Genomic DNA, 18,021 nt, shown 5'->3' on the forward strand with positions numbered 1-18,021 from the left:
TCTTTCGTCGGTCAATGCTTTGGATCAACGGCCAAACGATGTTCCATGACCTCTGCGTCAATCTCCGGCATGTCTGTTGGAACCCAAGCGAAAACATCCGCATTCTTTCATAGGAAATCAATGAGCTGCGCCCGCACCTCTTCCCCCAGGTTGGAGCCGATCTTCCCCACATGCTCTGTATTTCCATCATCCAAAGGGATCGAAACCAGATCTTCGATTGGCCCATCCCTTTCCTCAGCGAGATCATTGCGGGCGTCCAATCCATCGATCAGACAGAGGTCAGATTGGTCACTTCTTTGCAAGGCTATGCTGTAGTAGTGTCTGGCCAAGGCTTGGTCTCCCTTGACTTCTCCGACCCCCTGGTTAGTAGAAAATTTCAATTTCAGATGGTAGGTCGACACCACGGCCCGAAGGGCATTGAGGCCAGGTCGGCCGAGGATTGCATTGTAGGCTGACGGTGCCTTCACCACCAGAAAATCCACCAAAGCCCTGGATTATCTTGGATATCGACCCACAGCTACAGTCAAAGTTATTACCCCCTCCATCGGGATAGCATCATCGGTAAACCCTACCAGAGGGGAGCTAATCGGCCCCAAATGACCGTCAAGGATGGATATTTTGAGAAGGCATCGTAGAATAAAATATCGGTCGAACTTTCATTGTCGATAAGAATGCAGCGCACATCATAATTAGTTATATTTAAAGAAACTACAACCGCATCATTGTGGGGGAATTGAACTCTCCGAGCATCTTCCTCAGTAAAGGTTATGGATTCCTCAATCCTTTGTCGCTTGGGAGGTCCGGCCAATACACCGGTTGTTCCCTGTCGGGATTCTCTCGAGATGGTGTTGGTGAAATTGGTCGGAGGCCGATCATCGGACTGCTCCATGCCGACTGCTGTCGTCGGAGGAAGAGGAGCCTGGGAAATCGGAGATGGGGCCGGGGCTTGCGGAGCTCGCTGGGATCTGGCCGCGGAGGCCGTTGACCACCTGAAGGATGCCCTTCGAGGAGGCATCAGGTGGAGATCAAGCAGAAAATCAGAGGAGAAGATGTCGGAGAAGATGACCGAAGGCGGTCCCGTTGAGCGCTCCTTTAAGAACAAGAGTACTGCGAAGACACAGGACCCTCCCTCTAGCACCAATCCTGTTGGTGCAAAAATCCACCAGCATCGGAGAAGCTGGAGTCGAGGGAGTCGCGGTCGCCATCGGGACCTGCAAAGAAAGTCTAAACCGGAGTTGGGGGTGCTCCGGCAAGACCCTCCGATGCTCAAGTCAGTTCTCTGCTTCAACAAGAATGGAGTGCTCGAACGAAAATTTTAGCAGAGTTTCGAGATAGAAATTAGAGCTTAGAGAACAACGTATCTGGGGTCCCCTTTTTATAGGTGGAGGGTGCAACAGACTGATAGCGATATTTGTAACCATCTGGTAGTGGGCCGTTCAGGGCCAGGAAAAGTTTGTTATGAAGAATAGCGGAGTGGAGTCGTGGCTATCACCGTGGCCTACCACGTGGAGCCTGTTACGGAGAGTGGAGCAGTGTCCGTTGTCACGACTTGCCAGAGAGTGGTGGAGCCATGCGAAATCCATCGTAGGAAGTGGAGCAGAGTCGTGGCCATTACTGTGGCCTGTCAGGGAGTCCAGGCCTGTCGGCCGAAGCTCGATTGAGGTGTCTGGTAGAGAGAGGTAGCTATCCATCTGAGAGGAGCTCGGATGTTGCTGGCAAGCCTTCTACCGTTGGGTGCCTTGGACGTTAATACTGCAGGCGAGGGCCATTTGCTGTAGGAGCTCGGTCAGAGGCTTTTCGTAGACGATGTTCGATTTCACGCAGAATTCGGTAGAGGGTCGACCGGCAGTGGATGTCGGATGGCGCTGGAGAGGTTCATCCACTGGAGGGGTCTGGCTGCTGGAGTCCATGTGTCGTAGGAGTTCGTCCGAAATCTGTCTGCTACAGAAGTTCGATCAGAGTCCGATCTCCGTAGAAGCCCGGATGGGGATCATTTGTCGAGGAAGCTCGATCGAAGCCTGCAGTAGAAGCTCGGAGTAGATCGCTTGCAGTAGAAGCTCAGAGTTCGGCCTTTGGAGGAGTTCGGATGAGGTCTACCTGCAACAGGAGTTCAGAGCAGAAGTCTGGCTCTCGTAGGAGCCCGGACGAAGGCTACCTGTAACCGGAGTTCGGAGAAGAAGTCCGACTCCCGTAGGAGCTCGGATGAAGTCTACCTGTTCGAAGAAGAAGTCCGGCTCCCGTAGGAGCCCGGATGAAGTCTAGAAGGTGGTCGACCATCGTAGAAACTTGGATGGAGTCCGTCCGTCGTGGAGAATCTGATCGACACTGGTGGGGGTTTATCCATCGGCAGAACTCGAGAACGTTGCGGAGGCTCGGCCGTCAGAGAGGTTTGGAAAGATGTCGCCGAAGGTCGGACGTCGGTAGAATCCCTGAAGGGTCACTCTTGACACGAACTTCGGCTGGAGGATATTTTATACCCAACATATATATATATATATATATATATATATATGTTTGGATATACCGACTGACCCAACGGTCCGACCGACACCCGACTCTACCCATCAGACGGACAGACGACTCCGACAATGACTGTCGGCAATATCCGGCCAAAGGTATGCCGGCCAAACAGACCAATACTGTTTCCAACCGACCGAACGGCCAAACTCATATCACCGACTCGCTGTCGGGGGTGGCAGCTGACATCCGACTTCCACAAGGCACCAGATTAGCCGATGGTGTTTCTGAGTCATCACCCGACGTCCCGGCAACAAAATATCGACATATAGTCAGCCAACCCGTCCAAACGCCGTACAATCGCCATGGGCTATTGTCTTGCCAAGGACATGCTGTACGACCACCATGGGGCGTTGTCCTGCCAAGGATATGGATTAATTCTAATGACCTGACAATCCATGATGATTTGATAGCCTCCAGTGATTTGACAACTCTCAAGTTGTCTACACCATTAATGGCGGAACCATACTGCATTCTACTATAAAATGTGGTAAGGCAACGGTTTTAGTAAGGTCTCTCTCTCGCTGAGCCCCTGATTTTTTCACTGTTGCCTAGTCTCCTCTCTGACTTAAGCATCGGAGGGTCTCCGCTGGAGACATCTCCAGTCAGTGAGGACTCTCTTTGTAGGTGTACATCCTCGGTGATCAGGCGACGAGGGGATTGGCCGCAACAGATTTGGCACGCCAGGAAGGGGAGGGGCCGCGGTGGTGGTAAGACAGCGAGCTCCATAGAGCTTGAAAAATCTCTCGAGATGACAAAAATCAGGGCTCAGCGATCGAGAGCTACCGGATCGACGAGGCACTCTTCCCATCCGGAAGAGGCCCCTCCTTTACCCTCCATGGCGGAACCCAGCTCTCCGCATCTCGTGGTGACCACGGAGGCACAGATTGTGATGATCGTGCGGCAAATGACTGCTCTAATGGACGCGGTCAAAAACCTCCAACAACAACCAACCCAGTTGCCACAACCATCGGCGGAAGAACAGGCGACGCACCCGATGCCATCCAGAAGCAGCCACCGATGCCCGCATCAACTTCCATCTCCTTTTCAAGAGCAACCATCTCGACACTCCCACCGAGAAGGGGGGAGGCAGCCACGATGCGACACCCATCGGTCTCGATGTCCCTCTCCTTCTCAGCTGGAGCGAGCGAGGAAGGAGAAGCAGCCGCGAATGCCGTCCACCTCCCTCTCAAATTTGTTGGGAGGTTCGACCCCTGGGGTTTCTCAACATCGATGGTTGGACGACTACGAACGTAAGTTCGAAAAAATCGACCGTCGGCTTGCCCAGCTCCAGACGGATGGTCAGAAGTCTTCAAACGACATCGACTTTCGGACCACCCAACCTCTCTCCCGATTTGTCCTCGACGAATCAATCCCTAGTCGGTTCAAGATGCCTTATGTGGAGCGTTACGACGGCTCCACCGACCCAGTTGACCATCTGGAGAGCTACAAGGCTCTAATGACAATTCAAGGGGCAACCGATGCCCTCCTCTGCATCGGCTTCCCCACCACACTTCGTAAAGCCATCAGGGCCTGGTACTCCGACCTCCGCTCAGGAGGTATCCATTCCTTCGGACAGTTTGAGCATTTTTTCATGGTCCATTTCAGCACCAGTCAAAAATCGCCATGAATCTCGGACAGTTTTTTCTCCCTTAAGCAGGGAGAAAATGAGACACTCCGATACTTTATAGTCCGATTCAACATGGCCACACTTGAGGTTCGGGACCTCAACAAAGACATGGCTATCTCAGCCATGAAGAGGGGGCTAAGGAGGTCCCGATTCACATATTCCTTGGACAAGACCCTCCTCCGAACATATGCTGAATTGCTAGAGCGCGCGTACAAATACATGCGCACGGACGAAGGAGCTTCCGACCGACGTCTAACTGAAAGCAAGGGCCAGAAGGAGAAGTGGAAGAAAAATCGGACTCCTGTTGAACCCAGCAGGCCCCCAACCGATAAACGGGTCTCGCCCCGACGACGGAGCCCGAGATCGCCCCGATGGCAGAGTCCGAGACTGACGCATCGCAGGTATGACTCCTACACCCCTCTCTTTGCTCCTCATGTGCAGATCCTGATGGAGATCGAAGGAGCGAAATATCTGCGACGACCTCCACCTCTGAAGATAAAGGGCCACGATCAGAGAAAATACTGTCGATTCCATCGGAGCCACGATCACAACACCGAGCAATACATCCAACTCAAGGATGAAATAGAGGCCCTCATACGATGAGGATATCTCAAAAAGTATCGAAGGGACCCACCGACTCAACCCCTTCCTGACCGACGACCCCAACCGACTGAAGAGGCAGCGAACAATCAGCCTACTGCTGGAGTCATCAACATAATCTTCAAACGACTGGACCGAGGAATAACTGCTGAAGGAGAGTCGATGAAGAAGCCATGTCAGGATGATGTAATCATTTTTACAGATGATGATGCTGTTGTTGTCTCGGCAATAATAGCAAATTATGATGTAAAAAGAATTCTTGTTGATAATGGAAGCTCGACTAACGTTTTGTTTTACTCGACCTTCTCCCGAATGCGACTGTCGACCAACCAACTCAGGAGAGTCTCTACGCCCCTAGTAGGTTTCGTCGGGGATGCCGTCATAGTGGAAGGAGAAATTGCTCTTCCTGTGACAGCTGGGGCCGAACCACGACAAAGCACCGTCTACTTGACCTTCACAGTCATCCGAGTACTTTCAGCCTACAACGCCATACTTGGAAGATCCAGACTAAACACTCTCAGAATGATAGTCTCGACATATCACTTGCTGGTCCGATTCCCGACTAAAAACGGAGCTGGAGAAATGCGCGGGGATCAACGGCTCGCTCGGTGATGCTTTCAAATCTCAACTCAAAATAATAAATCGAAGGATTCCCTATCGATCGACAAGTTGGACCAATGAAAAGAGGAGGAACGGGGTGAACCGACTGAACAGCTGATTTTCATCCCGATGGCAAAGAATCCTGAACAGGTGATCTGGATCGGGTCGCAATTGTCCGACCCAGAGCGACAGCAGTTGATAGAGCTATTGAAAGCCAACACCGATATATTTGCTTGGTCGTCAGCGGATATGTCCGGCATCTCTCCAAAAATAATGACTCATCGACTCAACATCACCCCTGGTATGAGGCCGGTGAGACAGAAGAAACGATCTTTTACCCCCGAAAGATAGAAGGTCATCGATAAGGAAGTGGACAAACTACTCGAGGTGGGCTTCATCAGAGAAACCACATATCCTGACTGGCTCGCTAATGTCATCATGGTGAAGAAAGCTAACGAAAAGTGGAGGATCTGTATCGACTACACCGACCTGAATCGAGCCTGTCCGAAGGACAGCTTTCCACTGTTGAAGATCGACCAACTGGTGGATGCGACGTCCGATCATCGACTGCTCAGCTTCATGGATGCCTTTGCCGGATATAACCAGATCCGGATGGCACCCGAGGATAAAGAGCATACGGCCTTCGTGACCACCAAGGGCCTTTACTGTTACAGAGTGATACCCTTCGGTCTGAAGAATGCCGGAGTCACCTACCAGCAACTCGTCAATAAGGTCTTCAAAGCTCAAATCAGGTGCAACACGGAGGTGTACGTGGATGATATGCTGGTGAAGAGCGCACAGGCTTCAGATCACATCCAAGACCTGGAAGAAACTTTTCGTACACTTCGGCGACATCGGATAAAGCTAAAGCCGACCAAGTGCACCTTCGGAGTGACTTTGGAGAAGTTTCTCAGGTTCCTCATTTCTCAATGTAGAATTGAGGCCAACCCTGAGAAGATAAAGGCGATTATCGACATGCGGCACCCGAATATCAAAAAAAAAGTACAACAGCTCAATGGAAGGATCATCGCACTTAACCGATTCATTTCTCGATCGGCTGAGAGATACCTCCCGTTCTTTAAAACCCTGAGGCAGACAAAGGACTTCTCTTGGTCGAATGAGTGCCGGCAAGCCTTCGAAGATTTGAAAAAATATCTGACTTCTCCACCCCTGCTTGTAAAGCCAGAGGTCGAAGAAATATTGTACCTTTACTTGGCTACCACCCCAGAGGCGGTTAGTTCGGTACTCGTCTGGGAGAACGAGAGTCAAATTCACCAACCCATATATTATACCAGCAAAGTACTCCACGAAGTCGAAACTCGATACTCAAGAGCAGAGAAAATGATATTTGCCTTGGTCATATCAGCGCAACGACTCCGTCCATATTTTCAAGCGCACGCCATCATGGTCCTCACCGACCAACCCCTGAGGGTGATCCTACATCGCCCCGACACATCAGGATGACTGACGAAATGGACGGTGAAGTTGAGCAAGGTCGACATGCAGTACCGATCGTGACCTGCTTTGAAAGCCCAAGTTCTGGCTGACATCATTGCGGAATGCCCAATAACCGACCAAATGTCAGAAAATGGGAACTCCAAAGAAGCTGCAACCTCGGAATATAACCTTGGGTCAACCTGGGTATTACACATAGATGGAGCTTCTAATGCTCAAGGGAGCGGGATCGGGTTCCTGCTTACCAACTCGGAGGGAGTAGTTACTGAGTACGCCCTTCGATTCAACTTCAAAGCCTCTAATAATCAAGCCAAGTATGAAGCACTTCTCACTGGCTTGAGAGTGGTGAAGGAGCTCGGGATCGATAGCCTCAGAGTCTTCTCCGACTCCCAGCTGATTGTAGGGCAAGTCAGAGGCGAATTCGAAGCGCGGGATCCGACCATGGCAAAATATTTTTAAAAAGTGAGAGATCTTGTGGCGCACCTCAAATATTTTGAGATCTCCCACATTTCCAGGATGGAGAATGCTCGGGCCGATGCACTCTCTAGGCTTGCGACATCCGCCTACGACGCTTTGGGCCAGACACTCGTAGAGAGTTTCGAGCAACCGAGCGTTGACAAGGCTGAGGAGATGCTACAACTGACGATCGAGCCAAGCTGGATGGATCCGATCGTTCAGTATCTGACTGACGGAACTAGCCCCGAAGACCCCATGGAAGCCAAGCGACTCCGGTGGTTGGCCTCCCAATATGTAATGATGGACGGGCGACTCTATAAAAGGTCATTCTTCCTTCCCTTGCTAAAGTGCCTGGGACCGACGGACGTGGACTACGCACTCAGAGAGGTGCATGAAGGGATCTATGGAAGTCACCTGGGGGGCAAATCTCTGACCTACAAAGTCCTATGGCAAGGTTACTACTGGCCCACCATGAAGAAAGATGCGGCTGACTTGGTTCGGAGGTGTGAGCCATGTCAAAAGTATGCCAACATACAACACCAGCCCGCCAACCAGCTGATTTTCATTGTCACCCCGTGGTCCTTCGTCCAATGAGGGATCGACATACTCGGCCCTTTCCCTCCGACATCTGGCCAAAGAAAGTTCATAGTCATCGCAATCGACTACTTCACTAAGTGGGTGGAGGCCGAACCCCTGGCGCAAATCACCGAGCATAAGATGGAAGACTTTATCCAGAAGTCCATCATCTCCAGATTCGGACTGCCACACACTATCATCACCGATAATGGGCGACAGTTCGACAATCAAGACTTCAAAGAGTTCTGTGCAAGATTTCATATCACGCATAAGCTGATCTTGGTCGAAATTTACAGTCCAATGAGGAAGTCGAAGTAACCAACCGGACCATTCTGCGTAAATTAAAGACTCGACTGAATGAAGCCAGAGGCCTATAGGTCGAGGAATTGCACTTGATCCTGTGGGCGTATCGAACGACATCCCGTGTTCCGATCAGAGAATCTTCTTTCAATTTGGCCTATGGGATGGAGGCAATGATCCCACTTGAGATCGACTACCATCGACCAGAGTTAAGCAATACTGTGAACCAGACAACTCCGAGTGTCAGAGAGCTGACTTAGACCTCCTACCCAAGCTCCAACGCGAGGCTCAACTCCGCATGGCTTCCTACCGACAAAGAGTGGCCCAATACTACAATGCTAAAGTTAAGCCAAAGTTTTTCAGATCGGGAGACTTGGTTTTAAGGAAGGCGGAAGTCTTGAAGCCTCTGGATCAAAGAAAACTATCTCCGAACTGGGAAGGACCCTACAAGATAGCGAACACCTGTAGGTCGGGCGCCTACCAACTTGAGACCCTGGAAGGGACAGCCATTCCCCGGACTTGAAATGCCGACAACTTGAAATTGTACCATCAGTGAATTCTGTATGCCCTTGTTCGGAATACAACTCAATTTCAAAACCCCAGAGTCAACAAAGTTTGGCTCTCCACCGTGGGTCGGCCCTCGCCAGAAGTACGAGCCCCGACGCCCCGACTTGGGCCCAACGTTTCATTGGGAACCTATGGCTCGATCGTCGATGACACATCGGACTCTTACGAGAACCGTTCTGTCTATACTAATGGAAGGCCAGCGCTGGCGATGAAACCTCCCTAAGTTAAAGCTACGCTCCTTCCACAGTCGACTCTCAATCAATGCGGCTGGCTAACTTGCTGACTTGGCTTCGACTAAGAAGGACAAAACATCAAGATGACCGAGGTCTTACTTGCGACATACCAACTTGGTCACGACCGGTCAAAGGATATTCGGCTTGCCACCGTTTATCATACATCACGACATATATGTCTGACCAAGGGCCGGGCAACGGATATTCGACTTGTCATCGTTATCCTAACCAAATACGTCGGATACTACTCGACTATCAGATTCTACGGAATGATCGTATCAACAAGCTACGTTCGGAGATTGATCGACACCCGACTCGACGTGCATGCCCGACCAAGGTCTAGGTGACAGACGCTCGACCTATAATCGACACCCAAGCTAACTGCATCGAACGACTCTCGACCATCGAATCCTACATAACCTGTATGACAGTCAGGACGTCGATCTGTGATCGGGGCTTGCTCTGTCCTTAGCATAGTGCATGCTACTGACTATCTTGATTAACTACACTGGATCCTACCGAATGTCCTAACGAGGTATGTCAGATCTTTGATCTATACACTTGGAGATGTCTGGGTGAGACATACATTTTGAACCGCATGCAGGGAAAAATTTGAAAAGTCTTCGATTTCATTTAGTTGAAGTTAGACTTACAAAATTGGATCGAAGCCTGATTACAAGTATCAAAAATGAAACAAAAATAAAATAAAAACAACAGAGCAGATACTCCGACTACTCATCGGAATAGACTTCCTAGATCGAGAAGGGTTCGAAAGCGATCGATGTACCCGCTCAGGTCAGAGTGGGATCGAAGGTTGGAGCCACCTCACCTTCGATAGCTCATTCCACCAGCCCAGGGACAGCCTCCTCCGCAGCCGTCTGATCCTTCGATATTGGGTCGGCCTCCTCCTCTGCGGCTTGATCCTCCGACCCTAGAGGGACGATGCTGCTCAGGTCGAGTTTCGGGTATAGCCTCTGAATTGCATCCCGGGCATCCTCGTACCCCACTCGGTAGGAGGCGAAGCCGCTTTCGAGAAGCTCCTCCCAGTACTCGTCCGAGCTTCGAAAGTCCTCCATCGCCTGGCTCAACGCCTCTTTAGCCGACTCCGCCTCCGCCTTCGCTATGTCGGCATCGGCTTGGGCGGAGGACAGGTTCTCCTCGGCCTTGGCCAGATTTTCCAGGTGGACCCGAAGTTGTTCGCGCTCGGCCTCGAGCTCACTAATGCAACCGTCCCACTCACACCGCAGTCGATGAGCGGAATGGGTCTTGCGCTTGACCTGCTCGCGGGCCGACTGAAGTTCGGCCTCCGAGGCAGCCAAGTCGTCGGTGAGTCAGAAAATCTCCTCCTCGAGCCTGGCCTCGCAGTCGACCGACAGGTTCAACTATTCCACCAGCGCCGCCTTCTCGACTTCGATGATTTTCGTCCTATCCTTTCAGGCCGCCCGGATGTCGCCAAACCTTCGGTATCTGACCTCCAACTCAGACATGTTGTAGATCAGCTGCAAGTAGAAGGCCAATCGTCAGAAAAATAAAATGATGAAAATAATAATGGAGAGGAAAGAAAAAGAAGAACTCACCTCGATCATGGTTGGGTAGAATGAAGAGAGCATCTCAATCACCTGTCGACTCTTCAAGAGCTCCCGATCGGTCGGGAGAATGGTTGCCTGACACAACCTCCTAGCCAAATTGTGGTTGGCCAGGGCCGATGCTCCCTCGGAAACCTGAACGTCGGACGATGCGATGCGGTCTGCCGACCTTGTGTTGTCCGTCGACGCCATCGGAGCCTTCCCTCGATCAGTCGCCCAGGCCCAGAGATCGAAGAAGGATGGAAAGCTTGAACTCGACTGAGTTCCTCCCAAGGGCACGATGGGAGCCACCGCAGGTCGTTCGGGCTCTCGTGCTTCGACCCGAACCTCTTCCACAAGCGAGGCCATCGATATTCCTTCGGCTGCCCCCTCTGCCACCCCTTCCTCGGACGGCACCTCGGGTGGCACCACCGGCATCGATAAGGCGATGACTGGTTCAAAGCTCGATGCTCATTCGGTGTCAGGCTGTGCAACCGCCATCGCAACGGCAGTCGGAGATGATGTCTGGGGCCTCTTGGGTGGCCGCGAAGGTCCGACCCCAGGCACCGATCTCTTTCTCACCGCGTGCTGCCGAATATCGGCATCTGTTAGTCTTACTCTCAGCAGCATGCCTGCAATTTCAACGAAAGATTAGCACAAGTTCGAAAATAGATGAAAAAGTCAAAAGACGACCGACAGACCGAACTATACCTAAGCGGGGAACCGAACTTAGGCCGACGTCATAGAGAGCTTGTTTGGTGACGAGCTCTCTCTGCTTCGGCACCGACATATCCTTCAGTCAGTGAAAGTCCTCTCGATCTTCTGCCTCCACTCGACTGTTTTGGTTCGACTGAGTTCGAGGGTCGCCCTAGCGAGAAGGAAACCCCTAGGGTAGTGAAGAAAAATTGATTCTTCCACCCGTGGATCGACGATGGAAGATCGGTAATGAATGAAAGACCCTTCCACAGATTGAAGAACCACCACCTTCGAGCTTTTGGGTGGGGTCGGAAGATGAAGAATGCCCGAAAGAGAGAGATGTAGGGAAAGGTCGACAAGAGCCGATACAACAAAGCGAAGCTGATTATTAATCGGACTGAGTTCGATGCTAGCTGCGTCGGGCAAAGTCCGTAATAATCCAAGACATTTCGGACGAACTCCAGAATCGAGAAGTGAAGACCAGCCCGAAGGTCCTCAACATAAAAGGCCACCTGGCCTGGAGGCAGGTTGTTAACCCGACCCTCAGCCCCAGGGGTGAAAAGTCGAAGCTGCTCCGAGATACCATATTGTTCCCTAAGCCGTTCGACATTCGGTCCCGAAAGTGAAGAAGCCTCCACCTCCGGGGTCGATCGAAAATCATTGGTCGGGTTCTCCGACTGACTTCCTCGAGGAGAGGTTCTAGCCATAACGCTAGCCCCAAGAAAAGAGAATAAAAAGAAAGATGCAAAGGGATAAGAATGAAAAGCTTCGAGAAGAGCTTTCAAAGAAGGAGGATGGAAACAGCTACCTAGGATTGGAGGACAACTCGACAGACCTCAGCGTCAGAAACAGGGCAGTAAAAAGTGAAGCTTTGGATATGAGTGGCCGTATATATATAAAGCCCTTCGATGGTCAAGATGAAAGCGTGCCAAACGAGGGTTTCTCAGATGTTGACATATGGCAGCGCCTGGGCCCTTCCTCGGTCCGACGGTTCGACGCACCTGCCCCAGATCGAGCCACATCGCCTCCATCCACGTTGCCTCCATCCGTGCGAACGACTCCGGCCCAATAGCCCTTCGACGCATGGCGAAAAAATCGCGTCTCGAAATTAATTAGCCGACGGCGGTTTGTGTTCCCGATGAGGTGTCTGACACCGGCTCGTCTGTTGGTACGATCGGCAGAGTCGGGGCATGACGTGATGGAAAACCACTCCTTTCGCCCGAGGCCGCCGCCCACGTGGTAACGCGGACCAACACGACATCAGACTCAGGAGTGGGGGGGCAATTGTTGGGATATACCGGCTGACCCCTATATGCCGACTTATCCTCGGAACGGTCCGCCCGACACCCGACTCTACCCACCGGATGGACAGATGACTCCGACAATGACTGCCAACAATATTCGGCCAAAGGTATGCCGGCCAAACAGATCAATACTGTTTCCAACTGACCAAACGGCCGAACCCATATCACCGACTCGCTGTCGGGGATGGCAGCCGACATCCGACTTCCACAAGACCCCAGATCAGCCGACGGTGTTTCTGAGTCATCATCCGACGTTTCGGCAACCAAATACCGACATATAGTCGGCCAGCCCATCCAAACACCATACAACCGCCATGGGCTGTTATCCTGTCAAGGACATGCTGTACGACCGCCATGGGACGTTGTCCTGCTAAGAACATGGATTAATTCTAATGACCTAACAACCCACGATGATTTGATAGTCTTCGATGATTTGACAACTCTCCAGTTGTCTACACCATTAATGACGGGACCATACCGCATTCTTCTATAAAATGAAATAAGGCAACGATTTTGGTAAGGTCTCTCTCTCATTGAGCCCCTAATTTTTTTCACTGTTGCCTAGTCTTCTCTCTGACTTAAGCATCAGAGGGTCCCCACTGGAGACATCTCCGATCAGTGAGGACTTTCCTTGCAGGTGCACGTCTCCGACGATCAGGCGACGAGGGGATTGGCCGCAACAATATATATATATATGGATTCAAGTTCATATGGGATTAGAATGCTCAATGTCTATATTCCTAGTGCTAAGTTGAGTACAGCTGCTATAATAAAATAAGAACACTATATATATATATATAATGAATTCAAGTTCAGATTGGATTAGGTTACCCAATATCTATATTCCTACTGCTAAGTGGAGAACAAGCTGCCAATTTCATCGATAAATATAATAAAATAAGAATAATAAATTATTTTTTTAAAAGAAAAAAAAGAAGAAGGGAAGTAGAAGTGAAGCAGATCCAAATAGTCCAAGCCTTTGGAACTAAGCTTAAAATGAAAATGCAATCACTAAGGAAAAAAGCCCAATCTTTTCAGAAACACTCCCCCTCCACCTGAAATTGCTGGCCTGCTGCTCATCAAGGTGGACGAAATCAATTTAAGGAGACAGGAGAGAGCAGGACTTTGAGGCTGTTTGCATTTTTCTGCATATGCCCTTTGGCTTTGAGAATGTTAGAGATGTAGACCATGGGAGTTAAGGCTACAAATGGGACAGGTTGACCTATGAGTTGATCCAATCCGATTTATTTAGATCTGATTCAATTCGTATTAAAAGGCCTATGGGTCGGATCGAGTTTTAAAATTGGATCAATTCTATTTTTTTGATTGAGTCTAGATTTACTAAATTCGGATCCAATCTGATCCGTTTGATTTTATAAGTTGATTTGGATCTTATGCTCAATAATCTGACCCAACCTAATCCCAACTTAGTATTGGACCTAGCTTCCATATTTCCATCTTTTATCATTGCCTCCTCCTTGGTCTTGAAAAAAATGGCTAAATGAAGGTCTGAAAGTAATAAAATGTTATTGCTCTCTCGGTATTTCATCTTAATGCCTTGGTAAATCTATTCAATCAATCAATAGTAATGACTTATTCTCTGCAAGCCCCCTATCAATCATCTTCCAAAAGCTTTTGATGAGTCTCAAATTTATTGAATTTCATACATTTTTGCCCTTCCAATTGACAGGCATCGAGTTGCATATATTGAAATTCTCACAACTAAGTAATTGTTAACAATTATTTTGAGAACCAACAACTCATAGGCAAAATGATCTCAAAGTTCTCAAAAGTTTTCAGATAATCAAAGTGACAAAGATGGCTAGATGCTTGCTTTTGCTTCGTAGCTTGGACAGAGCTAAACAATATTTGATTGAACTACTATACGAATATTATGAAGAAAAAAAATATGACTAATTATAACAGTATTGTCAGCTTTTCAATATTAAAATATAAAATTTTTATTACATGATTTCCATTTTCATGTGGCTTAAGCAATAAATCTATAGTAAGTTACAAATTAAAGTTGGATAGGGGAAGTGAGAGAAAAGGCATTTAGGAAAGAATCTTCTTCCAATTAAACAAAAAAACCTAAAAAGAGAAAAAATAAAATTCAATGAAAAGAAGTAAATTGGATTATAAATCATTAACATGGTTAAGAAATAAGCACAACAATGTTTTTGGATTATAGACCTGGATCCAAACCAAATTCGGACCTTTCGAGTTGGGGCTGAGTTATATATGCATTCGATCCGATCTAATATGAATGATCTATTAGGATAAAATTTTTGTCTATGAAATGGATCCGACTTGATCCGATCTGATCTTCTATTAGATTAGATCTGGATCTAACATCAGGATCTGATTAAAAAATCAGATCAGATCAGGATCATTTATAATTTAGTCCGATCCAATTTATCTGCACCTCTAATGGGAGTAGAATATTATTCTACCTAAAAAAATAGGATATTGGGCAGAAATGTTTTGGCTGGGTTGACTTCAAAAGAAACGGCAACGAGTCAGCCAGTATGGTTGTGTGAGTACAGAAGAAATGACAATGATGGCTGGCAGCTAATATAGAAACTGGTCCGGTGCATGGCCAGTTTCCAATGATCCTTTGGTTGTTCTGATAAGCTAGTGGTTTGTCAAGATCATTATAAAGATGTGGCTTCCGTGGGCATGATTAGAAGTAATCATTATAAAGATGACCATATACCTATCATATCAATAAATTTATCTCATCCCTCTAAACCAATCAACATGATTAGCATCTGATGATGGAGCCCACCAAAAAAAGACAACGTGATTGAGATGCAGTATAGGATATAATTTTTATTTTAGAGATGGACTGCTCCCTTTCATCCTACGACGTGTCATGTTCCATATATCATATTAAAAAATATATAAATATATTATTAAAATAATTAATAAAAATTATTTATTTTAAAATTTGATCATATATCTATAATGTCAATAAATTTATCTCGTCCCTCTAAACCAATCAACATGGTTAGCATATGATGATGGAGCCCACAAAAAAAACGGCAACTTGATTAAGATGCAGTGTAGGATATAATTTTTATTTTAAAAATAGATTGCTCTCTTTCATTCTCATAACGTGTCATATGTCGTGTTGGAAAATATATAAATATATTATTAAAATAATTAATAAAATTTATTTATTTTTGAGATAAATGATGTAGTAGTTATCTATAATAGTATAGAGCTCTATAATGCATAAATTGTAGCGTATAGAATCCAAAATTCAAATTCTTTATCCAGATGTTGGAAGGAATAGGCTTTTCCTATTATTTTAGAATTTGCTTCTATTTAACCTGTTTTGCATTTTTTTTCTCTTTCTTTTTTTCTCTCTATTTTGTTTTTGCTAAATTGGATGCCTTAAATTAAACAAGAATGGATATATCTGTGGGAATTTGAAAGGAAAATTCAAAAAAATCTTTTTTATATGAAGAAACCCATCCTTTTCTTAAAACAAATTACATTTATTAATTTTTTAAAAATTGAAGAAAGTCATGGACACGTAGTTTTTCTCCATATTTTATCTTAGTTATCTATGGCTGCTGTGGCTGTTGTTTTTTCTTTCACACACTTCACTGCAAATTTCTGTGTTTTAAGGAATAAAAGCCAGGTGGTACTTACCTCTCTTCTACTCCAAACAAAATTAAAAAAAAAAAAGCAAAACATTTTTTTTCATACAAAATATTTTTTATCAGATATTAAAAAAAAAAAGAAAAATCAGGGACGTACTTTAACAAATGCAGTATAAGCTGTTGCAAAGAAAAACAAAAATCCTTCTCCCTTGAGAAAAAAATTTCTCAAAGATCACAGCAAATTTTCTATTTTCCCTTGGTATCTGGAAACCCTGGGGAGCTCAGGAAAGATCAACTGACCTAATGTCCGTTTCAGCTAAAATGCAGAAGCTGTCCTGCGGCCTAGTGACCCACGCCCAGGCTTAGCAAAGAACTCCACTGTCCCTCGTTTTTTCCATGCGTTTGACTTGGATAATTTTGCGTCATTTCGGAATGATATATAGATATTTAGTGATACCCACACCTTATTCTTAAAATAAAGAAATAAATACTGCAGTAACGATGCCAAAAGAAATTTTAATTTCCTTTCAAGCTAACTTTGAAAAAAAGATTCTATTATGGCTAAACCTCTCTGTTATTTGTTCTCATCTCTCCTTGTCTTCTTAGCCCTTCATGTTTCTATGAAGGATCAGAATTACATGAACGATCCAAGATCTTTTGTGATACATGATTTACACCATAAATTGCTGTGTAATACTCAATGGTCTCCACGGGCTATCAACAACGACGCACTGTACGTGTATGACACATAAAGCTGTCTTGTGATAGCTATCCATCTTTTAATGACAGCCATCGTTTACTACACAGCACTCGATGATGCAAACTATCCACCATAGAGGATTGGTGCCCTTCAATAGGAAGCTAACCCTGGCCATTATGTGTTACTTTACGTCCAGCTCCGCATAGGTTAGACCACCACGCTGTCATATGCCCAACCTTTGATCTCAAAAAAGCTCGGCTTATGAAAAGAATGTGAAGGACCAACAGTTCTGCTCAAGAGAAAAATGGAGAAGGATAAGATTTCACAGGGATTGGAACTGTAGTATGTATCCATACCTTTTTGGCCATTAACAACCCGAAATGCTGCTGCCGCTAAGAAACCTATTTGAATGAGGATTCCCATCGTCTCCCTTGGTAAACGAAGGCATTGCGCCATCGCGGGGCTCTCCGAACCAACTGACTTATTTAATGTGTTTGTGTCAGCCTAGCGGCACAACTTTAATTATATACTAATGTGGGACCCATGCTACGCGGTGGGGCTATTTAAATGTGAAGAAAAAATACACACCATCAATTAAAAAAGACGGAGAATATAATTTAGTTTCGGAAACTTAAATGAATATTAATTTTTCTTATACATTGTTTATTCAGATTGAAAAAAAAAAAAAACTACATTGATTCGTTATAAAATTACCAGTATATTACCACGGGGTTTTGTTAAATTAAATTACCTAGTGTGGAGCCTTTTTGCTGGGGATAGCGGTGGTGATTCTCTGAATAGAAAATATAAATTTATATTTTTAAAAAAAAATAGATGGCAAAATATTTATGATAAAAATTTTATATCGAACCGTGCTAGGTGCTGTCTTAGCGCGCGGGAGTGGCCTTTTGAAAAAAGTTTTGAATAAATTTATTTTTCAGGAGTTATAATCAATCTTTTTTCTGAAATTTGTTATTAAAAGCATTTAACACTAGAGGTTGGACATATAAATTAGATATAATAAATTAAAAAATATATACACCATTGTTAAGCAATCCAGACAATGATAATATCTTCAACCAAAATAATCAAAACATGGAGCACTAAAATGGATTTGTCAATTCATTTATAAATATCAATAAAATTTATACCTCTATTTGAAAATCTGCCCAGGAATCAACATTCTAGTTGGCATATTTTTCTCTCAAAAA

General features: G+C 46.5%; 1 protein-coding gene across 4 annotated transcripts in view; it reads right to left on the reverse strand.

The window, feature by feature from the left end:
* The window catches only part of LOC114912865 (LRR receptor-like serine/threonine-protein kinase IOS1), a 75,246-nt gene extending 57,961 nt beyond the window's left edge, over window positions 1–17,285 (reverse strand). For all 4 annotated transcript variants that reach the window (XM_073251447.1, XM_073251435.1, XM_073251442.1 and 1 more), the window contains exon 1: window positions 17,167–17,285. In XM_073251447.1, coding sequence (XP_073107548.1) covers window positions 17,167–17,266 — 100 coding nt within the window. In that variant the 5' untranslated portion in view covers window positions 17,267–17,285. The remainder of the gene's footprint in view (window positions 1–17,166) is intronic.
* Between the last annotated feature and the right edge of the window lie 736 nt (window positions 17,286–18,021).

The sequence above is a fragment of the Elaeis guineensis genome, chromosome 1 (genome assembly GCF_000442705.2).
Source record: "Elaeis guineensis isolate ETL-2024a chromosome 1, EG11, whole genome shotgun sequence".
NCBI classification, from domain to species: Eukaryota; Viridiplantae; Streptophyta; class Magnoliopsida; order Arecales; family Arecaceae; genus Elaeis; species Elaeis guineensis.